The sequence below is a fragment of the Diceros bicornis genome, chromosome 18 (assembly GCF_020826845.1).
Source record: "Diceros bicornis minor isolate mBicDic1 chromosome 18, mDicBic1.mat.cur, whole genome shotgun sequence".
NCBI lineage: Eukaryota > Metazoa > Chordata > Mammalia > Perissodactyla > Rhinocerotidae > Diceros > Diceros bicornis.
In genome coordinates, this window is record NC_080757.1 from 58597252 (window position 1) to 58623665 (window position 26414).

The following is a 26414-nucleotide window of genomic DNA, read 5'->3' on the forward strand; positions in this document are numbered from 1 at the left end:
CTGTTTCCATAGAACAAACGTTCTGCAGAGGCCACATGAGGACTTGTACAAACAGGCGCTGCGAACATGCCCCAAGGAGGTGGCACATGCACTGCCACCTTGTGCACAAGAAACATGCACACGGCAGCCACTGACCTTCACATAGCAGTAATAATGCCCAGCATGGCAGCTGTAGCCCGAGTGGACCAGGACGGCGTACAGCCCGTACATGACAGGCTCGCCATTACTCTGGGACATGTACGGACGGATGTTCAGAAATTCTGGATAGCCTACATCCTGTTGGAAAAGCCAAGGGGAAGGCAATTAAAACTTATCATCGAGAGTAAGGGTCAATTCATCCTCTCCATGGACAATTACACGAAACGCACAGCTCAGCTGATCTGGAAGACTTTGGGGCAACTGGGCCCACAGCAACACTGGGGCAGGAATCTCCCGTAGTCAACGATGAGGAAACAAGTAGCAGTTCCCATTGGCTGAGAAACTCTACTGTGATGCCCCATCCAGCAATGTATGGTCAACTCTCACCTTGACCCTGCATCCAAATCAGTGCTCTCACTACCTGGGTCCCAAGTGTAAACTGAGAAGATAAACTCATTCTCCTCCCTGCCACCATTCTACAGAACACTGCAGGGGAGAACAGGCGGACAATGCTGGGGGTACGTCTTCAGAAACAACGATGCTGACTCCATATACCCACTGCTACAATAAGTTAAATTTTTAACGGGTTGGGTCAGAACCAAGGTCATGCCAAAATTTATTTATTTCAAAAATTGACAATTTTTCATAGGAAAATATTTTCAAAAATTATCTTTGAATAGTAGGAGATATACCAGCATTTCTGCCTATGTATACATAGAGCACATATGTATGTGCACATACATATACACAGTTTTCTTTAATGACATATAACTTACAGAGTGAAATGCACAGCTCTTAGGTGTAGAGTTCAATGAATTTTCACAAGTGTATACTGACTGTAACCCATATTCCTATTCAGGTATGAACATCAATCCAGAAAATTCTCTTGTGGCCCTGTAAGTACCCCCATCTTGAATATCCACTGTTCTGATTTCTACCACGACTGATTAATTTTCCTTGTTCTTGAACTTTACACAACTAGAATCACACACTATGTACTTCTTCGTGTCTGGCTACTTTAGATAAACATAATGGCTGTGATATTTACCTATTTATTTTTCCCTTCTACTGACAAACTCAAAATCTGAAAAGCACGATAGGCTCATGAGCCCAATCCAATCTTGCTAGACATGGGGTCCCAAAAATCAAACAGACCAATGTTTCTCAAACCACATTCCAACGGAAAACTAGTTCCAGGAGATGTTAGCAGGTGAAACATGAACTCCTCAGGGCAAAACCACAACTATCTCATTCACCATTTTATTTCCCACTGATTTCCCAGTGCCTTCCATGGCACAGTGCAATGTAAGTACATAATAAGTATTAGAAAAATGGAGGAATGAATGATTCCCCAGAAAACTAAGTCCAGAAAATTCTTCATAATAAATTCTCCCTCTTGGAGATTCAAAATGCAACACAGCTTAATAAAGGCTCTGAGAAGGGCTGCAACTAAAAAGAACTATTTAACTTCGGCTTGGCATTTCCCAAACTCACTTGAGGATGGAATACTTTCTTTCCAAGTACAGTATTAACATCCTGCACAACACCATTTGGGAAACGTTGAGCTGAGCAAGCCCCCCATCACTGCCAGTAAGGAAACTGAGACTCAGACACGGTCCTTGCCCCAAACACATAACGAGGCTCTAAGAACTGAGGACAGAACTCCAGACTTCTACGAAGTAGGACATCTTCTATTAAAATGCCATTGTGCAAAAAGTAATTTTCACTCTATATTCCACAAAAAGCCACAGCATGCAACTGCACCTGTTTTAGACACAAAACAGATGGATGAGAGCTACATGTCCAGTATTCATTACACTTGTTCTTAAAGAAACCTTGACCTTCCTTATCAGGGACACCTCCTGCATAGGCAGAGGTTGGGGGAAAAAAAATCCAGTAAGACAGTGGTTCTTGAACTTGACTGTACATAGCAATCATTTAGGGAGCTTGCAAAAAAAACTGCAGCATCCTAGGCCCTGTCTTCCAGAGATCTGAATTCACTGGCTCTGGGTAGAGCCTGGAATCTGTATTTTTTAAAAAGCAGCCGAGCTCACCTTGGTGATCTTCCCCCCACTGAAGTTGGCAAAGCGCTTGAGGGAGAGGGTCAGCACACTGGATGTTCTGTGGATGGTGAAGCGCTTGCTGGCTGGAACCTTCTTCTTGCATCTACGAGAAGGGTGAGAGGAAAGGCATCACCTCGTGCTCTGAGGAATTCTGTCCTCACACAGGTTAACAATCCTAACAACTGCTCCGTAATAATAGGGTCTTCTTAAATGAGACGTAGCCCCTAAAAACCAAACCAGCACGACCTAAGTGAAGGACAGCCGTCGCAGGGAAACGTAGACTAGAGAGAAGTTGGAGGTTCTAAAGCGAAAGCGAAGTACCCTACCAACTAGGAGACTAAATAAGATGCACGAAAAGCGACTTTGGGAAACACAGGAAGGAACAAGTCAGAGCAGACGCGGCCAGTCATAAAAGCGCAGGCGGGAAATCAGGGAAAGCAAAGCCGGAGACAAGGACATGGGAGTGGGGAAGACGGGCAAAGTGGACAGCCTCCAGAGAGGAGAGAGAAGGAGGGAAAAAGCAATGTTTGGGCACAGAATGATAAACCTCACCAGCATAATTAAGAAAAACATTCTTCAGTGATTACAGTTTTAAAGTGACCTAATATAAAGGAACACACCCATACAGCACACCTGGGTGACCCTTATAACAACAAGGTCAGATTACATCTGCTGAACCAGAAAAATACCCAAGACAATTTAAGGAAAAATGGACAATGTGGAACCTGTCTCACCTAAGAGGCAGGACAGCTAAGTGGTCAGAGCACGGCCTGTGGAGCAGATGGCCCATCCACGCCCCCAACTCTCCATGCCTCCATTTCCTCATCCTGTGAAATGGTGGGGCACCAGCGCCCACTTCACAGGTGACACACGTGAGACACTCGGGACAGCGACAGGCACACAATGTGTGCAACATAAACGCCAGCTATAGAAACCATGCTGTCGCTTCATTCGTGTTGTTGAGAGGTTTTTAGTTCTAAGACATACATATGCTACTCAAGAAACGTGACCAGGGTCATCCCTGAGGTGGGGAGGGGTGGGAACGACAGCAGTGTTAGGTTAGGTGACTCTTCTCACGTCCTTCTGGACAGCCTGACCTCTCTGCCATGAGCAAAAGGAAACTTACTTAGCACACATATAGGCGTTCTCTCCACTCAGGACATCTGGCTTCACAAAAAGTTCCAGCGCACGCACAATATTTGCAGCTTGCTGAGAAGGACAAAAACACAAAATAGAATCAACTGCAGAAGAAAAATGCTGACTTGAGAAATGTCAAGTGTAAGGTCTTTTTCAGGCTGAGACAGCAAATCACAAAATTTTACTTGCATAAAAACTGGCCTGCTAGCTGCCACCTTCCAGGACTCAGAACGTACCGCAAAGGAATGGGGGAGCAAGGCTACAACCCTCTCTCTGTGGATAAGGACTCACAGCCACGGTAGGTTTACCAAGTGAGCCAGCCACGTTTACCAAGGCTGCAGCGACAGAGAGCGGTAATGAATGAAGGCTGCTCTCCCAAGGGGCGCGAAGCAGCTCTGCTCCCAGACTGTGTGAGCACGTGCGAGGCCTGCCTTCTCAAGTCCGCGTCTACAGTGTTGTCGCTATACCTGCCTCAGGACACAAGACTGCATTCTACCTTTTTTTTTTAAACAAAGGGAATATGCATAGGAAAAAGGTTAGAAAGAAATACGCAAAAACATTTGTTTCTACTTTAAGGCAGTAGGATTCTAAGTATTTTTTCCCTTATCATTAGATAAGGATAATAGGCCCTTTTTGGGTTTTGTTGTTTGGGATTTTCTGCCCGCTGCTCTCCCTGCCCTAATGCAAACACAGCCCCAGTCTGTACCCGGATCTCCAGCGCCACGTCCAAGTAGGGGTCGTAGGTGTCCGAGACGCTCTTGCACACCGCACACTTCACTGCAACAGAAGGAAGAGGTGCGGGGGCGCAAGCAGGGCCCCAGCGCCCCACCCCTAGGTTTCCAAGTCTTGGAACCGGGAGGTTCCCTCTCAGCTCACCAGCCCCTTGAGGGCTCACTGACAACCAGAGCCCACAGGAGATGTACGTCAAACCCAACGCCGCCCAGCGCGGACGCCTTCCCTGCCTGACCGATGGCCTCAGCAGGCACTCACTCCCAGCTGAAGGGTAGCGGCCACATCTGAGGAACTAACGGAGTCAGAGGAACGGTAACACCACCCTCATCTACATGTTCTTGACGCTTTGCTTCAAACTTCCGCCAGGAACAGTGTGCCCATCAGGCAAAGCAGTGGGCAAGGGGGCATCTCAGAGACCAGGTTCGAGGCCATCTGGGCTTGCCCAGGGCTGGGCACAAATTCTTAGCGCCTCCCAGTTAACACCCTAAGCCTTGACAAGAAGGGGTAGGGAAAATGTCTCCACTTACCACGCGATCTGAGATAGCCTCCAAAAATTTGGTGGACCAAAGTAGTAGCCTGCGTTTGACGATCCAACCTAGAAAGGAGGCCACAAGCCTTCAAGAGAATGACAGCAGGACGCAGCAAAGCGGTACTAGCCACCCCCTCAGCTCCCCCTCCCTTCCATTACCAGCTCAGCGTGACACTGGGAAGTTCCATCACACAACCACGAGGCCAACACACTCGACCTGCGTCTCGGCAGGACCCCCAGCAGGGCCCGGTGGTCTCTCCACATTGCTCTGATCTGCACAGGCCCCCCTCCCCACAACAGCTACCTCAGGCCTCCCTGACTCCTTCCCCTTCCTCTCAGCAGGCAACCTTGCCTCCCAGTTCACACAGAATCAAAGCCCCAGAAAATGCACCTGTCTGATCACCCTCATCCTTCTGGAGCTCACTCCTCCAGCTCACCTGCCCTCAGTTGTGCATGGGCACCACTACTTCTTGACTGACTGTCACATGTATAAGCCCCTTATCCGGTGGAAGGGGGTGGACAAGCAGGGACAAAACCCCCACCTCTGCATCCTCTCAGCAGGACAGCAGCTGTCACTGGTGTGGGCTTTAGGGTCAGGCAGATCTGCATTCAAATCCCCCACCCTGTTTACCAACTGGGATCTGAGGCAACCCTGGGCCTCAGCTGCCTACACTCACCTGCCCCACAAGTGGCTCAGCAGAGTTGCAGAAAGCACTGTGCGCCTGTACATCACAGCTATTCATGTGATGAAGATTCTGGAAATAACACCCTGTATCTGGCCTCTGCTCTTGGTTTTCACTTGCAACCCACTGAATCAGGCTCTGACTCACTCCTCTGAAACTGTCCTCAGAGTCACTGATGACCTCCAGGACACAAATCCAGTCAACTTTTAGTCTTTTTTCTGGAATACCACAGCACTGGACAGTGCGTCCACTCCCTCCTGGGACAAGCTTCCCTCTCTGCCCAGGCACCGCTCTCCTGCTCCCCCTTCTCTCTCTCTAGATGCTTCTTCTGACCCCTTGGCCAGGCGCTAAGCGGTGCTGCTGCTTCCTAGTGCTCTTCTCACTGCGTGAGGCCACCTGGGCGACAACAAACACGCATGGCCTCCCCACACCTGCAGAGCAGCTGACGGTGCCTGATCTCAGCCTCTCATCCAGTCTGTGCTACTATTTATGGCCACACTGCCCAGACTCTGGGAGCTCACTGAGGAGAATACCTCCAAAATACTTGGGGGACCAACACAGGGTCACCAAATTCTTATTTTGCAAAGTTAGGAAATGAAAAATCAACTGCCACCATCTACTATCACCACCATTCATCAAAAGAAAGGACACTGTAACCCCCCAAACTAGCAAGGACATAACCTCAGAGCAAACCGAAAACTTCTGGGCAGCAACCTGTGATGGTAGCTGCTGACATCTAGATGGCACCCAAGTCACCCAGAAACCCGTTAAAACATGAGCAAAGGGAACCCCACAGAACCCACTCTCACTACAGCCTGAAGCAGAGAAAGCTCAAACTTTAAATTACCCTAAGTCGGAAAACAAAGCCAGATCCCAACAAGCTATTGTAAGTGCTCCTACCTGAGCCTAGGTGGAGATCAAGGGCATCCAGAAGAAAACCAAGGGAATGAGACACTGGGGAACAGAGGTGACCCAGAGTCATGTGGAATCCCCACCAGGAAGCAAAAGCCCGTCCTAGTGTTGCACACGGCAGAGGGGGCAGTCCCCAAGGGCAGCGATGCTTGGGCGGAGAAGGCAAAGGCAGGCAGGTTCCTCGAGGGATAGGGTGGGGAGGGTAAGAGAAGCAAAGGGAACATGTAGAGTCCTGAAAAAAACATAAAAACACCAGAGGCTCTCCAAGCCCTGCCTCCACAGGAAAAGCCGTCCACCAAAGCAAGTGTACTTCACTGTGCTGACCGAGGGGCGCCCTGATCAAGAACGTGCAAATCACCAAATCTCTAAGAGAAATGAAAGTGGTCTAAACCAACGCAAAGGCGCTTTATGTAGAAGACAGTATACAAGAATCAAAACACCTCATCTGATGAAAATTAGCCCCAGAAAACAAGCACAGAGCAGGAGAAAAGGGCAACACAAAACTGCAACCTGAACTAAAGATGCTCAAACAAGCATTTGGGGACATGAGAAACTACCTTGAATAAGAAATTGTAAAACTAGGGGCCGGCCCCGTGGCTTAGCGGTTAAGTGTGCACGCTCCACTACTGGCGGCCCGGGTTCGGATCCCAGGCGCGCACTGACGCACTGCTTCTCCGGCCATGCTGAGGCCGCGTCCCACATACAGCAACTAGAAGGATGTGCAACTATGACATACAACTATCTACTGGGGCTTTGGGGAGAAAAAGGGAAAAAAAAGATGGAGGATTGGCAACAGATGTTAGCTCAGGGCGGGTCTTCCTCAGCAAAAAAAAAGAGGAGGATTAGCAAGGATGTTAGGTCAGGGGTGATCATCCTCACAAAAAAACAAAAAAGAAAGACAGAAATCATAAAACTAAAAATAAAAAAGACCAAAAAAAGAGAAAGTTAATTGAACTCAGGATAAAGATGGAAGAAAAAGACAGAATCCCTTCAGAAATGAAGACTGAATTACAAGGGGCCCAAAGGAGAAGGGAGTCAAATAAAAATGTGGGGACAGCTCAAGAAAGCACCGAAGGGGACGCCAAGGCAGAGAGAGCTGTCAGAGAGAAGGGAGTCAAAATGGAAGCAGCTGGTAACCCACCGCAGATCCCGAAAAAGGAGAACATGACAATCAGACAATGTATAAACCAGAACACAAGAAACACTTCCAGAAATTAAAACAAAAGGGACTTTCACACAAACAAACAAAAGTAACACCAGTATCTATTCCCAAGGTGAGAGTCACCTTCCAATTAGTGCGAAATGTCACCAAAGAAAGATCCCTCTCCCTGCCAGCAGATACGCGAATCACGTAAGTTTCACAAAGGACACGACACACTCACTCACAATGTCTGCTTGATTTGTTGTTGCCTATTTTCAAGCCACGTTATTTAGAACAGAGCTGATCCAAAAGTGATGGTGTTCAGACACCAGCTGCCTGCTGCTGACGGCCAACTCCTATGTTGCTAAGAACATTTTCTGCCCACACGTTCCCAGAGTCAACCTAGGCCGCAGATTCAACCTCTAATTGTAGCTGGTCAGGTATCCAGTATCTGGGAAAACTGGCCACAACCCTCAGCTCCAAGCCATTCCTAGTGCACCATCAGACTTGAAAGATTAAAAAAAGATCCTGAAGTCCTCTAAGCCAAGAAAAACCAAATAAGTCAAATGCCAAGACAGTGGAGACTAGTCTTGGGCTTCCAGCGCCTGGCACCCCCAGCCCAGGGCTGCCCGGAAAGCCCAGGAGGAGGACGTGATGGACAGAGGAGGAACGGGCCAGTGGAAACCTGCAGAAAGCAGGGGCTGCACTCCTGATGGTGGGCATAGAATTCAAGCAAAAAGCCTCAAATGTGATAAAGAAGGACACTTCGTATGCTAAAAGTTACAAATCTCAACGAAGAGATGACGGTTATGAATATCTAACCACAATCACCTTCAGAAAGCAAAGTCCAGGAGATGCAAGGAGACAGACACTCACTAGTAATCGGAGACCTAACACACCGCTCTCAGTACAGAGACTAAGGAGAGGAAAAGTAAGCTCAGATATGGAAGACAAACAACATCAACATCACATACGTGTTACACACAGACACCCACCGAACTACTGCTGCAGACACACCACTCCCACCTGCACAGCAGGGAGGTCACAGCCTCACCACCTGCCTCTGCAGGCCTCACCCAGGCCCAGCCACGTTCCTTCCCTCATTTCCCCGGTCGGAGGCCTCCTGCAGGTGAGGAGCACAGTGATTCTCCTGGGAGTGGCTACCACAGTGTCCCTCCACCACAGCACCTACTACATGGCATCACAGACACTGGCTGGTTATCTGTCTTCCTCAATCACACTCTAAGCTCCTCAAACTCAAGGAACACTCCTTTAACCTGGAAGTACCCAGCACGAATATAGGGCCTGGCATACAGGTGGTGGGCAGCCAAGATCTCAATTCATTAGTTACTGGGAGGATGGCACACGGGAAGGGCAGCCCCAGGATGTGCCTGGCAGGGAGGGAGGTGTACGTCCCTTCAGGGAAAGGGGAAAACATCTGACCAAGCCAGACATCTCAGCAGAGCAGGGAAAAGCACCCTAAGAACCCAGGGGAACTTCTCTCAGGGTTTATATAAGAATCTCATCCACTGAAACAGAGGCTTTCCCATTATCGCGGCTCCAACTCAACTACCTTTCCTGAAGGACATTTCAGATATATTTCCTAAGTTGTAACTGGTAAGCATTTCCAGAGTAGAGGATTCAGTTCTACTCCAAGCCTAGGCAACAGCCACGAAACAGGAAGCATTTTTCGCCTATTTTCTTTTGTCTGAACCCACAAACCCAGGAATGATAGAAGAATATTCTTGACAGTAACTGTTTCACAAAAGGGAATACTCAGCATAAAGTCATCGATCTGTCACATGCATTTGTATGTGCTTTCAAATTTGAAATTAAGAAACAGTAACTGGGCAGAGTAAAATCTCAAAAATTATAAACTTCCCAGCCCTCAAATTCTCCTGCAGGCTTTCAAGTTCTTTCACCAAGACATTATAATTCCTACCACCCCCCTTCCTCTGCATCAAAATAATGAGATGATTTTAAAAAACGGGAAAAGTCCATGTCAACAGTAGAAGGACCTCAGAGATTTGCTGAAGCATTTTCCCTCCACCAAGTTGCTGGAACAGAGCTCCGCCACCAGCACCTGGTCCTGCCAAACGGCCCTGTGCTCGGAGAAAGTCCCAGGAGGGCTCTATCCCGGGCAGCAGGCACAATCCCTTATTTGAGCTTCAGCAGGTGAAGGACCTAGACGCACATATCTACAGAGGGAAGCCTAGGAGCAGAGAGCGGGGCTGGCCGTCTCCGCAGAGCACACCATCTGCTGCCCCGTCGTACACGGGGGTGAAGGGAAGCACGTACTTGGCACAGCCGCTCAGGCAGGCCTTCTGCATGGCATCGATGGTGTACCGGAGAAACTCATGTGCGTCCTCTTGGTTCCCGAAGCGGAAATGCCGGGCGATCTCTACAAAAGGAAGAAAGCCACATCAGATGGTAGGGAACAGCTCACGCCTTCCCTTCAGACAACCCACCACTGTTTGCCTCACCACAATTCTCGCTGACCCCAGGTAAACAGGGTCCCCTGCAAAGTGGTAAGTGAGGACAATAACAGCTCTCCATGAGCCTTCCACACCCACCACGATTCCTCACGGCCGTCACTTTCTCAACGACACCTAAGGCTCAAACCCTCCTCACTTAACAGAAAAGCACAAACGCCTCGAACACCACGCACTAACAATGTAAAATCCAATGGCCAACAGTCTTCCAGGAGCCAATACAGAGCACAAATGGATTATAGTTGTGTCATCACGCTACAATTCACACAGGTTTCAAAAACCAACTGCCTCTCTCTCCTGCCAAGTGAAAGGGAAACGTGTGGCAACTGGTTCTTGACGTTCACAAAAGGCCTTGCCACACCTTCCTCACCCATTCTCCATCTCCCGGCTCTCAATCATGCTCACCTGCCTACTTAAAACACAACCCCCCCAGACTGGCCAAAACCCACCTTCTTCAAGGCGGAGGTCACCACACATCCCCACCACGAAGCCTCCTCACTGACCCCAGCCTATAGGAGTCTCTAAACCCCCACTCCTTTAGTCTGCACCCCAACATGTGCCAAATTATTATTACGTGAAGTCTTAGGCCTCCTGAGACCTCATTCCTGACTCTTCCTCTCCCTCCCACCAACTCCCCAGTGCCCACTGCAGAGCTGTGGCATCCGACAAGGAACCAATCGACTCTTACTTTTCAGATCTCGGATGAAGGAGACGGGCTTGATAGCATTGCCGCTGTTGGCAAAGGCCTGGACGATGTGATTCTGCATGACACACAGCATGCAGAAGCTTCCTTGGTTACCTGCAGATAGTGATGAGGCAGTAATTTTAAGGCAAGACCTTCCAAGAGAATTTATGACTCTCCCACGCCACCGTAACAAAGAGAGAAACACAGCAGATAAGGGCAAACTGGTCTGTGAAAGAATGGTTGAGCCACAGTGACCCAGACTCCGGAAGCTGGCTCAGTGACCACTGAGGAAATGTTTCTCTGCTGGAGGGCATTCGGGCACAACCCACCCAAAGTTCAAGCCTAACACTCACCCACCACCCTGGGCTAATGCTGTTGACCTTGCAAGATCCTTTTCAAATTTCTTTAGTCCTAGTCACTTATAAAAAGAATAAGTCTGATTTTCAGAATCAAGTTACAAAAATGTTTTCTCTCATTTCTAAGTTGCATCACACGGTCAATAGGCTAGAACATTTAGGGCTTCCTGACACCCCTTTAGTTTGCTCCTCAAACGTGGGAACCTCTGCTCCGCTGCTTCTCGGAAACACCTCACTGCCGTATATCAGCGCCCAGCAAGCTTCTGTGAAGACCCACGTGGCAAATACTTCTGGCTTTGTGGGCCATCCAGTCCTATATAGTCTATGACCATGCAGCTCGGCCACAGACAATACATAATCAAATGGGCAGGACGTGCCCCAGCAGAACTTTATTTACAAAAACTGGGAGCGGGCCAGACTGAGCCACAGGCTGCAGTCCACCAACCCCTGCTACGGAGGAAACTATCTGTTCCTCCCTGAGCATTAGGCTGGGCAGTGGTACATCTTTACCTTTATTTAAAATCACGAGATATTTTAAATACAAAGAGAAGTACAAAGACTACACCATTACCCAGCTCCACCCCATTCTAGGTGTGTGTTTGTTTTTTTTTTTTTAATTTTTATTTATTTATTTTTCCCCCAAAGTCCCAGTAGATAGTTGTATGTCATAGCCGCACATCCTTCTAGTTGCTGTATGTGGGACGCGGCCTCAGCATGGCCAGAGAAGCAGTGCATCGGTGCGCGCCCGGGATCCGAACCTGGGCCGCCAGTAGCAGAGCGCGCGCACTTAACTGCTAAGCCACGGGGCCAGCCCTCTAGGTGTTTTTTTAAGTAAAAGGGTCTAATAGTTGAACTCCCTCTCAGCCCGATTCTCCACGTTCCCTCAACAGCGGTAACCACCACCCTGAATTAGATCATCACTGCTCCCACTAATGTGTCTATGGCATTAATACACACGTGCATCCACAAACAATAAATGGCACCGTGGCTGTACGTTTCAGCTTACTTCACATAAACTGTAACGTGCAGTGCGTCTTATTCAACAGCCTGCTTTTTCACCCGCGCTGCCAGACGTGGCTCCAGTTGCCTCACTCTCACAGGAGAGGATTCCACCGAGGCAACAGGCCACGGTTCACTTACACCCCCTCCAACACACGTTACCCTACCACTTTTCTGCTGTCACAGACAGTGCTGCAGTGAATGACTCTGCACCTGTCTCCTTATGCACACATGTGAGTTTCCCTAAGGCATACACCAAAAGGTAAATTTCTGGGTCCAAGGGCAAGCACATCAATTCTGCATGATATCGCTGTCTCATATATAGTACATCACCTTCTCAAACAGGCTCAGCTCATAACACAAAATTTAGCACAAATCAATTATTCTCCCCTGCAATACCTCCAATTACCCACTTAGACCTATCTCAAAAATCAATAACGAAACAGCACGCAGCCTTGTTTACCCCACACACAAAAATGCTAGTGTTTACAAACAGAAAATAACACGTGCTGGCAAAGATAAGGAGAAATTGGAACCCCTGTACAGTTGGTGAGAATACAAAATGGTACAGCCTCTGTGGAAAACAGTATGGAGGTTCTGCAAAAAATTAAAAATAGGGGCTGGCCCCCGTGGCTTAGAGGTTAAGTGTGCGCGCTCTGCTGCTAGCGGCCCGGGCTCGGATCCCGGTCGCGCACCGACGCACTGCTTCTCCGGCCATGCTGAGGCCGCGTCCCACATACAGCAACTAGAAGGATGTGCAACTACAACATACAACTATCTACTGGGGCTTTGGGCAAAAAAAAGAGGAGGAGGATTGGCAATAGATGTTAGCTCAGGGCCGGTCTTCCTCAGCAAAAAAAGAGGAGGATTGGCATGGATGTTAGCTCAGGGCTGATCTTCCTCACAAAAAAAAAAAAAAAAATTAAAAATAGAATTCCCATATGATCCAGCAATTCCACTTCTGGATAATATACCCAAAAGAACAGAAAGCAGGGTCTCAAAGAGGTATTTGTACACTCCCAGCTTTATTCACAAGAACTACAACACAGAAGCAACCCAAGTGTCCATCAATGAATGAATGGATAAGAAATGTGGTATATACATAAAATGGAATATTATTCAGCCTTAAAAAGAAAAAGAATTCTGACACATGCTACAACAAGGATGAAGCTTGAGGACATAACACTAAATGAAGTAAGCCAGTCACAAAAAGACAAACACTGTATGATTCCACTTATATGAGGTAGCTAGAGTTGTCAGATTCATAGAGACAGACAGTAGAATGGTGGGTGCCAGGGGCTGGGGGAAGGGGGTGGGGAGTTAGTGTTTAATGGGGACAGAGCATCAGTTTGGGAAGATGAGAGAGTTCTGGAGGTGGATGGTGGTGATGGCTGCACAACAATGTGAATGTACTTAACACTGCTGAAGTGTGCACTCAGAAATGGTAAATTCTATGTTATATGTATTTACCATAATACAAAAAAGTTTTATTTTTAAATACTAGTATTTACATAAAAAATTCTTCTTGGAAAGATATTAAAAAACCATTCATGTGACTGCCTTTACTTGCAGGGGAGGCTTTTATTTTTCATTTTAGAGTTTTCTTGACTCTTCTAACCATGTCTATTTATTACTTTTATTTTTAAAATGATGATAATGGTGGAGGGGGCTCAAATTTAGGCAAAAAATTAAAATATGTTATTTAAGATAACTTAAACATAAGCCTTAACAAATGTTAAACAAACAAAAAGAGCTCCCATTTTCAAAATCTAACTCAGGTTAAGATTTACTATAAAAGTTATGTGGAAACGAAGCCTCTAATCGTTATGTAAAACCTGCAGACTGTCAGCCTGACAAATCATCACTCTTAAATAGGGCAAGTAACGATTTCAGCCAGAAATACTCGAAATAGGGTTTCCCAAATCTCTGGCAATATACAAGATTAATTTAAGTGGCACAAGCACAAACACAAAGATTCTTCAGGTAATTTAGAAAAATATAACATGCAAGTTAAATCCATGACTTTTGGGAAACTGCTACTTAAACTTGGGAGAAGAATGTACTACAGGACAGACGTCAATCCTCCTGGATATTTTAGATGGAGTGTTTATTTTCTAGCTAGAATCTGGTGCAGAAGTGGTCCAGGCACGTGGCAGGAACTGGTGCTCTGAGCCACAAGTACAGCAGACCCTTGTCATGTTCCAGTGATGCTTCTCAGGATCCTTGAGGATCTTCAGCAGCGTATTCAGGGAGGAAGAGAGGACAGCCCAAGCCCACATAGGGTCACTGAGGGATCCAGTGGGGTCCAGGGAAAAAATACTAAAACTTCTCTTACTACGTTTGACTCTAAAAAAGCTAAGAAATTAAGGTTTATTAACATTCACAGAGTGATACAGAGTGACACTGGCACCCTCGCTGGTTTGGCTGCATCGCTCAAGGGAGGTGGTATTCCACCACGAAGACAGGCTGGCCTGGCTGCTCCCACTCACGCTCTTGCTGCCAACACACTGCAGTTTACACGTGCCAGGTTACAAGGGTTGACAGATGTTCCCTACTTTTAACTAAATTAACCCTAACAAAGTTGACAAACAGCTCAAAGATTCCTGCAGAGAAACAAAGAACTGAAGTCAGCTCTATAAAGAAGCACAGCGGGGGCCGGCCCCGGGCTTAGCGGTTAAGTACGCGCGCTCCACTACTGGCGGCCCGGGTTCGGATCTCGGGCGCGCACCGACGGACGGCTTCTCTTGGCCGTGCTGAGGCCACGTCCCACATACAGCAACTAGAAGGATGTGCAACTATGACATACAACTATCTACCGGGGCTTTGGGGGAAAAATAAATAAAAAGAAAAAAAAAAACTAAAAAGCAGCACAGTGAACAAGAAGATGGCAGAGCTACCTACAGGTTTAGGAGAGCAGGATCTTATCGTGACATAAAAACAAGACAACGTAGTCAAATCTTACTAAAAGTCGACCCAAAACAACCTCAACATTACCAAGGTCATTACCAGAAACAGAGATTTATAATCAACTTCATCTTACAAGTGTGCACTGGGCCTGGATATATTAACTTTTGCTGCTATGAAGCCATTACAATTACAAGACATTTAAAAATACTAGTTTCCATAGCACAGCCATCTTTCATTCATTGTTTTATTATAATATAACTAATAGCCCTGAGGCCAGCCCTTGTGGTCTAGTGGTTAAGGTTCGATGCTCCCACTGCCACAGCCTGGGTGCATTTCCCCGTCAGGGAACCACACCACCCGTCTGTCATACTGTGGCAACTGCGTGTTGCTGTAATGCTGAAAGCTATACCATTATTTCAAATACCAGCAGGGTCACCCATGGTGGACAAGTTTCAGCGGAGCTTCCAGACTAGACAGACTAGGAAGAAGGACCTGGGCACCCACTTCCAAAAAAAACTGGCCACGAAAACCCTACGCCTAGCGGTGCAGCACTGTCTGATACAGCGCCGGAAGGAGAGAGGATGGCGCAAAAGGACTGGGCAGGGTTCCGCTCTGCTGTACAGAGTCTCTAGGAGTCGGAATCCACTCGACGGCACCAACAACAAAATATCCCTGAACACATTATGCCATCCAAATTCATCATAACAGTTCTCCTCCCATACTCCCATCGCCCTGCCTCTGGTTCTATCCTGATTTCCTGAGTTTTAATTGTTTACCAATTTTTTAAAATCATTCTTTTGTTTTTTTTCTTCTAAGTTTTACCACATATATGTATACCTAAATACTAAATTGTCTTGTTGTTTTTCAACTTTATAAATAGGAATTCATGCTGTGTGCAGTCTTCTGGGACTTTCTTCTTCACTCGACATTATGTTACTCAGATTCATTCACAGAGCTGCAATCCATCCTCTGCACTGCTGTTTAATATTCCACCATGTGCCTATACCACAATTCATGTATCCGTTCTGTTGATGAGCACTTGAGTTGCTTACAATTTTTTGCCGTGGTCATTTTTATACAGGTTTCCTGGCATTCATGTATCAGAGCTTTTCTGCAGGAGTTGATTTGCTGGGTAACAGATAATTTGAAATAAAACACCAGATTGTTTTCCAAAAGAGTTATGTCAATTCAGACCAGTACACACAGAACCTCACTGGTCTTCATCTCCTGACATGCAGTGCTGTCAGACTTCCGCATCATCGATCATAAAGGTGTGAAGCAGTACCCTGCTGTGGTTTTGATGGCATGTCCCTGACTTCCAGATTATTTACAAGGCTGAACCTCTCTTCTTTTACTTCTCAACCCTGAGCTTCCTCTTCCGTAAAATGCCCGTTCGTCATTTTTCTTTCTATATAGGTTATTGTCTTTTCCTTGCTGATTTGTAGTTCTTTACATATCCTGGGCACCGAGCCTTTGTTGTTTATGTGTCCCAGGTTCGTCTCCCAGTTTGTAGCTCCATGTTTGTCTTTTAATTTTCTTTAGGTGTTTCCTCGTGAACAAAAGTTCTTAATTTTAATGCAGCTCAATTTATCAATTTTTTTCTTTTATGGTTAGTACTTTCTGAGACTTAAGAAATCTCCCGTCCCAAGGTCAGTAAGATATCTGCCCACATTTGTTATAGAGCATTAGTTTTACTTTTGATTCTAAGTTTTTAATCCATTTGTGTGCGCTGTGAAATGGGGGTCCTATTGCCTTTTTTTTTTTTTTTGTGAGGAAGATTAGCTCTGAGCTAACATCTGTTGCCAATCCTCCTCCTTTTGCTGAGGAAGACTCGCTCTGGGCTGACATCCATGCCCACCTTCCTCTACTTTATATGTAGGACACCTGCCACAGCATGGCTTGATTAGCGGCACGTAGGTCTGCACCCGGGATCTGAACCTGCGACCCCTGGGCCGCAGAAGCGGAGTGTGCAAACTTAACCACGCCACCGGGCTGGCCCCATTATTGCATTTTTTCCATATGCAAACCCGATTTTTTTTAAGTTCCATTTGTTTAAAATGGGAGACACCTGTATATTTGAAAAACTGACATGCACCCCACATTTCCAAATCTATGCAGGTCTGTTTCTGGGCCCTTTGTTCTACTCCACTGGTCGTCTCTCTCCCTGACCCCAAACCATGACATTTCAATTTCTCTAACTTTACGAGAAGACTTCACAGCTGGTAGAGCAACTCTCTTCTCATATTCTCCTTCAGAAGTGTTTCAATGATTTTTGATCCTTTGCTTTCCTTTTTCACATAAATTTTAGAATCAGTTGGAGCTAAATTAATCTCTACATTAATTTGGGGAGAACCAGTCCTTTTATAATATTGAGGCAGGCCTCCCTCTGTGAAGGCAGCTATCTCCACGTATGTAGGTTTTCATGTAATGTCCTTCAGTAAAGGTTTTCCACATACATCTTGGTAAATTTAGGTCTAGAGACTTTACTATTTTTGCTATTATATATTTTTTTATAATACAATTTTTTTTACAATCCTTGTTATTTGGTGTAGAGAAATTCAACTAACTTTTTATGTACTGATGTTATATGTAGTCATGTTGCCAAATTTCTAATTTGTCTATAGATTCTTTCGCTTTTCTAGGCAGGAACGTCATTTTCACGTTAACAGTGTTATTCCCTCTTTTTTCCTCCTTTGTCACTGCTCTGGCTAGGACCAACACATCTTAAACAGAAGTGGCAATAGTGGCCATCCTTGTTTCACTTCTTAAAGGGTAGGCTTCCAAAATGTTCCTATTTAGAATGCTTTTTTGTAGTTTCTGGTAGCTGCCCTTTACCAAGATAAGGAAACTCCCTTCTATCACTACTTTGCTAAGAGTTTTTTTTACCATAAATTTTTTTTGCATCTATTTTCAGGTGACCTTTCTCTTCTAATCTGTTAATATATGGTAACAGTAATTAAGGTAGCAAAATCAGCAATCACTTATACAGCACTTACTGTGTGCCAAGTACTATTATAAGCACTTTATATAATTCATTTAAGCTTCACAACAACACTAAGAGGGAGACAATTATTATTACTTTGCAGATGAGGAAGAGGAAGCTTTCAAGAGGTTAGGTACCTTTGTTCTCAAGGACTCATGGCTATTATGTAGCAAAACCAGGCTGTAGACCCAGCAGGCCAGCCTCCAGAGCAGTGCTCTGAACTATTGTGCTATGCTCTCTCCACAATTACATTTAGAGATTTTCTGATATCAGAACATCCTTACATCACTAGGATGAACACAAGTTGCTCATAGTGTTTAAAAGACAATTGAATTTGCTAGTATTTTGTTTAAATTTTTATATCTATGCGCATGAATAAGATGGGATTATAATTTTTCTTTCCCATATTGTGCTTGTTTAATTTCATTATCCAAGTTATACAAACCTCATAAAATGAGCTGGGAACTTCTCTTTTTCTGTTCTCTGGAAGAGTTTGTAAAGCATTAGAATGATCTGTTTCTTAAGTTTCATAAAACTCACCCGTAAATCATCTCAGCCTGGTGTTTTCCTCACGGGAAGATTTTTAACCACTAATTTAATTTCTTTAATAGCTGAAAGTTTATTTGGACTTTCTACTTTGTTCAGTTTTAGTAAATTATATTTTATTTCCTCTTTATTTTACCCATTTTAAACTTCTACTTTGGGGCATGCTTTATAATGTACATAAAACACTGGTACAATAATAGGTGTATAATATAATTTAATACACATATTTTGGAAGTATCTTTTGGAAACCTTTTTTTATGTTTAGGCAATTATTTCCAGAAAAGTTTGGAGACCATTACTCTACCTGAGTGATTTGTCTTCACGGCCTGTCCTGCAGCAGATACAACTCAAATTTCGGTTTTATCAGTTATTATATGTCACAAACTTCACTCCTAAATTTGATCTAGACTGAGAATGCCAGTCCCACGAGAACGTGGCTGTGTCTAATTAGGAGACCGTCGTGTTTGGACACACAACCCACCCCCTGCTGCAAACTTCCACTCACAGTTCCGAGCATGCTCCTTGGAGAGCAGGTAGTTGGCCAGGGGCGGCGTGTAGGTCAAGCACTGTACAGTCGAGTTGAGGAAGCAGGTGTTGCCGAGGTTGTGGAGCCCCGCTCCGACGCGGTACACTCGCTCCCACTTCAGAGACAGCCGCTCCATGGGGAAGAGCACTTTCTGCGGAGCGGGGACACCATCACAGCAGCCCTCATATGCATGCTCGCTGCCTGAGAAAGGGACAGGGAAGTGAGAAGGACAACCTAAGTCTAAGCACTGGTAGACCACAAAAAGAAACCCCTGTACATCCACTGAGTGGGCAGTTACTCAGAACACCGCATCAAAGGGTAACTGGTGTTCCCATTTACTGCAAGTTCTGAGAAAGCCCAGGAGAAAACCTAGTCAGCTCATAGATCTTCCCAACTGCTTAGGTCTAGAATTCTAGGACCCTTTACGGATAAGAGGACCCTTTACGGATACGAGGACAAGATTCAGAGAATGAACAGCTGGAGGAACCAGGCCCTGACACTCTGAAGCCCACCCCATTTCTCTTTCTTGGTTCCAAGCCCTGATCCTATTAAACACCCACAGGTCCCAAGGAACTTCTAAGGACACAGATCTCTTTCTGACCAATCCTATATCATTACTTCTATAACTAAGATCTATTTATATATATGACCCCACACAAAATTCACAACTCTGACTACATTCTGTTTTTGTTCCTACTAATCAGTCAATGCTTCATCCATCCACTCGGTCAACACACAGTGAGGCCCTTTCTGCCAGCAAACCATGAGTCTGTACCCTGTCTCCTGGCCTGTGGCTCATCTCCACTCCTGTGGCGATTGGCTCCCTCCGTTTTGGGGTTCAGCAACACATATTTGCTCTTTAATGACTCTAGCTGATACGAGAAACTCTTGCTGGCTGGCTCGAACTCGATCTTCTGTAGAAGGACCTTCTTGGCAGAAGAGGCCAGAAGCTTCCCCAGCTCTCCATCATCGGCCGAGTCCTTGCGGCCAGGTTTCAGGGCTTCCTTCAACTTATCAACTATTGGCATGGTGCATCACTGTGGGGACAAGAAGGAACATAGAGTGACGAGTAACTAGGTCCCTCTTCCTCTTAAAACCCCCTCTTTGGTCATCACGGATGCTAGCCACACAAAAGCCTCTCTGGATCAGTTGCCAACACTACAAAGGAAGTGTAAAACATGGAGATATACTGCTAATCATCCAGATACAGTAAAGTCCACGCTTCTCTCAAAGATAAGGTGCCTCCACGAATAGAGCTGAAGAGATAGCAGCAGCCCTAAGGAGGCCAGACGCCCTCACAGCATGTATCTCTTCAACAAACCACCGTCAGGTGACTACAGACATCATGCTTGGTGCAATTTCCTTCAAAAGGCAACCATGTGGTCCTAATGTCTCCTCAAAAATGGAAATACTAATTCTCAAGACACTCTGGTCACACACACAAATCCGTGCAATAAAAGAATGGGCACGGCAAGTTTGGTAAGCATGCTTGTCTGTTCAAACCCACACTCTTCAAAATGAAGAGTTTTCATGTGTTCCATGGGACACATGAAACGACACCAGTCCAAACTGAGATATGCTATTAAGTGTAAAACATACACTGGACTGCGAAGACTACGAGCATGCAAAATAGGTCAATAATTTTTAGACTTGCTATATGCTGATATGATAATATTTTACATATATCGAGCTAAATAAAATATACTGTGAAAATTAATTTCACCTGCTTTTCTTTTCTTTTTTTGGGGGGGGGGAGATCAGCCCTGAGCTAACATCCATGCCCATCTTCCTCCACTTTATATGGGCCGCCGCCACAGCATGGCCTGACAAGTGGTGTGTCAGTGCGCGCCCGGGATCCGAACCCAGGCTGTCAGCAGCGGAGCGCGCACACCTAACGTCTACGCCATGCCGGCCGCTGCTTTTCATTTTTTAATGTGGCTACTGCACAATTTTAAATTATATTATTGGCTTGCATTACTGGACAGTGCTTGTACAGATTATCTTTGTAAAAGTGAGGAGGAGTGAGGAGGAAGAGAAAGGAGGAGGACAGGACGAGAACAGTGTACACAAGATGCCTAAACTTAAGCAAAGTGGGGAAGTGGCAGCTCAGGGCTCTGGAATGCGGCAGGCCTGAGTTATTCCATCACCTATCAGCTATAAACTCAGGGACAATCACTGTGACTTCGCACGTCTCCGATTCTTTGTAAAACAGGGACAAAAACAGTGCCAAAGCTGGCTGTGCGGTCAATGGGATGACACGCACTCAATGGGTGCCGCGTGCTGGCTACACGACAGTCCCTAACAAAGGACTGACAGTGGCGGTGCAGCCAGCCTAGCAGAAACTGGAACAAACAGGAACCCCATCACCTCCAATGGCTACAGTGGTATCCACCACATCCCGGTCCCCCCGCCCCATCTCTCAACTGAACCATCCCAGCCAACGTTCAAGGACTACTCGAGTCACAATTAGAAAAATATGTTCCTTTTTTTTATTTATTTATTTATTTATTTTTCCCCCAAAGCCCCAGTAGATAGTTGTACGTCATAGTTGCACATCCTTCTAGTTGCTGTATGTGGGACGCGGCCTCAGCATGGCCGGAGAAGCGGTGCGTCGGTGCGCGCCCGGGATCCGAACGCGGGCCGCCAGCAGCGGAGCATGCGCACTTAACCGCTAAGCCACGGGGCCAGCCCGAAAAATATGTTCCTTAAACTGCTCACTCCCATCAGAAAAATGATGACTCCTTCGGGTATCCGGTACCCAGCCAGCCACGGGAGAACCAACTAGTCAGGCGTACCCCAAAACTATGCTCTAGTGAAAGGAGCTCCTCCAGCACCTCTTATTAAACCATTCAAATTTATCCTTATGGAGCATGTAATTCCGTATGTGTATCAAATTTCTTTTTCTATACAAATTTCTGTAAAAAACTCATTTTTAAAAAAGCAAGCACTAGTTCTTTGATTTGAGGAAATAAAAGAACCTTTCCTAAGGGGAATTACCTAAGAGTTCTCAACAACTGAACAGTTGCTGCCGGGTCACATGTGGGTAACTCGGAGGAATGAAAAAATTCACAGAAAGCAGTGTGGGCTTACCTGGAATGTCTGAACTTGGGCGCGCTGCTGCTGCAGCATGGGGTCAGACTCGCAGCCAGACTGGGCAGGTGCGCTGCTGGGCCCTCAAATTCACATGCTCCTCGGCTCTGGCCTGTTAAATCACCAAAGCTGCAAGCGTGTCGTCAGGAATGGGCGTCAGAATCTGTGGGATGAACAGAGCATCACATGGGGCCGCCTCTCTTCCCACTGTCTCGTCAGCCCCACTGAGCAGGAAGGCCAACCACCTGCCAGGAAGAGCCGGCATTAAGGCTGAAGGAATACGGATAGTGCTGGATTTAGGAGGAGTTGGAGGAGAACTGAGCTAACTAGCCACAAGTTATCGCAACGTGCAGGATATGCAACACTGCCGTTTGCTCTGTTTGCTCTGTATGTTAACCTTCAGGAGTGACAAGTCCAATGAACAAAAACCTCCCCACACTCACAGTCAACTCCAGTCTAAATCACGTCTCCAAAGAGACACAGATAATCATCTCCAACTTTCAGATTTCATGAACCAGTAAAATTTCCTAAAGAAAAAACCCCACAAAGGAGCAGTAAGAGTTGCCAAATTTTCACTTTGCTAAGTGTGGATTTTTTCCTTTAATTACCATCCTCAATCGCTATGATCACATAAAATTAAGGTACTTAAAAACTTTTTACCATGAAAGCGTTCACACATACACAACGCGGAGAGAATGGCACGGCGAGCTGCCACGCCCCCCTCATTCTGCGTCAGTGATTACTATGTACCGCTGATCCTGACTCCCCTCCTGTCCACACTTACAGCAAATTTCAGATATATCATTTCTGATATCCATAAATAAAAGCACATCAACAAGGGAAAAAAACAGCATGACAAACATCTCAGAATAAAGGACGATCTGTAAGATGAAGACACCCAGCCTTATTAACAACTCCCGACAATGTTCCTGCTTTAGTCAAGACTCACGCCTGACTGTGGACAGGCGAGGACTTTGTCACGGACGGACGCGGGCCCACAGGCGAATGTTTGGGCACCCAGTAGCTACACGATAAACAAAACTTGGGAGATTTTACCCAATTTAATTCCAGGTAAGCAACTTAGAGAACACCTATCTCATAGCCCCCTCCTCAATGCGGAGTCAGAGATTTTGAACAAACATAATTTTTCAAAATCTGACAGAAAGATCAGCCTCTACATCACCAATTCCACTTGAAACATTAAACCTAAAAATGGTTTCTTTCTGAGTTTTATAGGAACCCGGAGAAAAACATCCTTGTAATCATCAGCCAGCCTTTGATATACACACTTGTTAACACAAACACTCAGAATGGGGGAAGGATGCTCTCTCTCCATGGCACATTTCTTATGGTCCAGGAATGGTTCATACTTATCTACGTATATTTTCTACCTCCAAGAGTACTAAGACACAGCTTCCTCCAAACATACACCATTCAAGCACATTCTCTCTCCCTCCTCCTCTTAAACTCACTTTTCCAGGATAAACTGCACTCAGGACTCAGAGGGTCAACCACGTGCTGGCAGGGGAGGAGCCCGGAAGGACAGAGCTGGGGCCTCCCTGGGGCGCCTTTAGAGGGGGGGCCTCTAAGCTCGTCTGCAGGGTGTGCAGAGCACCAGTACCCAGCCAGGAAGGAGCAAACTGAGCATCCCTCTCTTTGGGGGCCTGGTTCTCAGCATCCCTTACAGAAAGCTAGTATGTAAGCACCAGGATGTTTGCCTCTCTCATCTGTCTGTTTCTCAGATGTTTCTCCTCATCTCATCTGTCTTTCCTCTCTCATCCATCTCATGATCCCCTAGCTCCTAGAACTCCAGGAGAGAGCCAACACTACCCGACCAAAGCAACGGGTACTTTAAAAACCCACATCTTGTACCCCCCACTTACATCCACCGTGACCATGAGGAAGGTTACTCTCTCCAAGGGTGAGCCTTTCCCACATCTCTTACTAAAAGGAAACAAAGAAGATCTCAGCTCTGCTACCAAATAGAATACTCTCTCCCCGATTTTGACTTTAAGCCATTCCAAAGAAAGTCTGAATCCTGCATAAGTGATGCTTCTGTGCATAACGATCTTGCCCAACATCGACACAGGCCGCTGCCTCCTCCCCCGCCTGAGCTCCTGGCTGGGGCAGCTCTCCCCTCCACCACCGGCCGGGGTTCTCAGGAACAGCAGAGAGCGGATCCGGGGCAACCGGATCGCACTCCTCCTCGGGGACACCCCAAGCCCTCGCAGACAGCGCAGCCCAGACCCTCCCCGGGCACACCCCGAGCCCCCTGCGGAGTGCGCAACCCCGGACCCTCCCCGGGGACACCCCGAGCCCTCGCGGACAGCGCAGCCCCGGCCCTCCCCGTGGACACCCGGATCCTCCTGGGGACACCCCGAGCCCCTCACGGAAAGCGCAGCTCGGGCCCTCCTCGGGGACACCCCGAGCCCTCGAGGACAGCGGAGCCCCAGCCCTCCCCGTGGACACCTGGATCCTCCTGGGGACACCCCGAGCCCCTCGCGGACAGCGCAACTCCAAACTCTCCCCGTGGACATCCGGAGTTCTAGTGGACGAGCACCCACGTCTCCCCGGAGCACCCCCAGGTACGCCCCACGTCGGGCCGCACCTTCCCGCGCCCCTGGGCCCGCGGAAGCCCTCCACCCGGCCGGACGCGCAGCCCTCCCCCGACCCGGGGGTCGCCTCGACCCGGCCCTAGCCTACCCGGCCCTCGGCGAGTCCGACTGCAGGCCCGCAACACTGGTCTGCTCGGCCAGGACCCAACACACGCACCATCCGGGCCTCCGGCGCCTCACACACGTGTCACGGCGACGCTTAAAGGCGCCGCGGCCCGCAGCCCGCGCTGCCGGATACCGAAAGGCCTCAGCGCCTTTAAGAGGCGGGGCTAGCTTCAGCCCCACTCCCTGGGCCCGCCCACAGCCGCTCTACGCGCCCTGTACGCCACGGCCCCATCGCGTCGCCCCGCCAGCCTACGCGATGACGTAAGCACGCAGAGCCGGAGACCGCCCCCTTGGCCGGCGTCCGGCCTGTTCCCGCAGACCCTGTGAGGCGCCTGCTTCCGTGTCCGGCGCGCGGGGCTGCAGCGCCCTTGGGGCCGCGTCCGGGCCGCGCCGCATTTTCACCTGCCGTGGGGGCGGTGGCTCGGGGTCTTAGTCTCAGCCTCTAGGGTCCTTAGTGCCCAAGACACAGGCCGGGCGCGATGAGGGCAGCAGGCCCAGTAAAGCGAGGGGAGGCCGAGCAAAAAGCTCCTGGGATGAAGAGTCGGGGAGTGATGGCATTTGACCTTTGAAGTGTACGGGGCCCTGCGCAATTCCCTGACCCCTTTCCCTCCCTCCAAGAGCGTCCTACCAAGCCGGCTACGTTGAGGTTTTAGTGGAATTTTGTAAATACGCATTGGTTTTGCAGTGTTTTTTAAACATCCCTTTCTCCTGAAGCAGCTTCATTGGCTCTTCCCATCTCCGGGGCAGGTGGAGAGCGCGGTTCCTAGCCTGGCCTCCTCTGTGATCTCATGATCACAGAAGCAAAGGGGGGAATAAACGACCCGTCCCCAAAGGAAAACTTCAGTACACAACCTTGTATGCTGTGTCTGTCTTGGCAGAGAAGTCTGAAGGGCACGGGCAGCACGATTCCTGGGTGAACAACCTACAGCTAGTCTCATGCCCACCCCCACCCCCAGGCCTTCCTGCGGGGAATGGGGATGGAGAGAGAGAATGGGTGTACTTGGAACAAAATTCACCTTGTAGTTATTAGGTGGGTGTTGGTGTACAAGCAGAAACAAAACCAGGGAGGCTGAGATTGCGCCTGTGCTCTATCTGTGAAAATCCTCAGCTAAGCTGCAGGCTGAGATTTGTCCCTGGTGTGAGTCTGCTCTGTGCCCTAAGAGGATGATTGAACACAGAGAGTTCTCACTATTCCAGGCCTGATACAATGTATAAGTGGGTGATTAAAAGTGTGGAGCAGGTTGGGGGTGGCAACTGGCAGGGGAATGAGGAGACTCGGTTTTATCACAATTGTGTCCTGATGAGTAGGTTGCTCTGGACAGTTCTAACTAACCTGGGCCTTGATTTCCTCATCTGTGAAATCAAGACGATCTCGAGCATCTCTTTAATTCTTCTAATAACAAAACCAACGACATTTGCTTCTATTGGTGAGCTCATATTGTGTGCCAGATACCAAGCTGGCTGCTTTACCAACATTATCTGATTTAATCCTCATGGCAACTGTCATGTTCCCATTTTACAGATAAAAAAACTGAGTCTGCAAGATCCCAGCCAGCAAGTGGTGATGTGAGGTTTTAGATCCAGGTTTGTCAGGCTCCACGTTCACACCTTTAGCTCAGGGCCTCAGAGGTAACTGGGAAATTCTTGTGAGATGACAAAGGAATTGCCTGAAAGGCCTGCTTGAGAATGTAATCTGAGACCTAGATGTCGGGAGGAGCCTTGGGGCACCCACATTCCCACGTCCTCCCCTACGGGGGCCAATATAAAAGTCGTTC

The 26414-nt window shown here is 47.4% G+C and overlaps 1 protein-coding gene across 2 annotated transcripts in view; it reads right to left on the reverse strand.

Annotated features, from left to right (window-relative positions):
* USP36 (ubiquitin specific peptidase 36) overlaps nt 1-26414 on the reverse strand; it is a 272438-nt gene that overhangs the window by 13902 nt on the left and 232122 nt on the right. Inside the window, exons 1-11 of one of the 2 annotated variants that reach the window (XM_058561778.1) lie at nt 24623-24706; nt 21920-22082; nt 19605-19866; nt 18809-19030; nt 10516-10626; nt 9634-9736; nt 4598-4665; nt 4045-4115; nt 3328-3410; nt 2193-2304; nt 136-276 (exon numbers count right to left, since the gene is read on the reverse strand). In XM_058561778.1, coding sequence (XP_058417761.1) covers nt 136-276; nt 2193-2304; nt 3328-3410; nt 4045-4115; nt 4598-4665; nt 9634-9736; nt 10516-10626; nt 18809-19030; nt 19605-19857 — 1164 coding nt within the window. In that variant the 5' untranslated portion in view covers nt 19858-19866; nt 21920-22082; nt 24623-24706. Of the gene's footprint in view, nt 1-135; nt 277-2192; nt 2305-3327; nt 3411-4044; nt 4116-4597; nt 4666-9633; nt 9737-10515; nt 10627-18808; nt 19031-19604; nt 19867-21919; nt 22083-24622; nt 24707-26414 lie in introns of those variants that run through there. The other variant, XM_058561779.1, reaches the window with a different exon arrangement.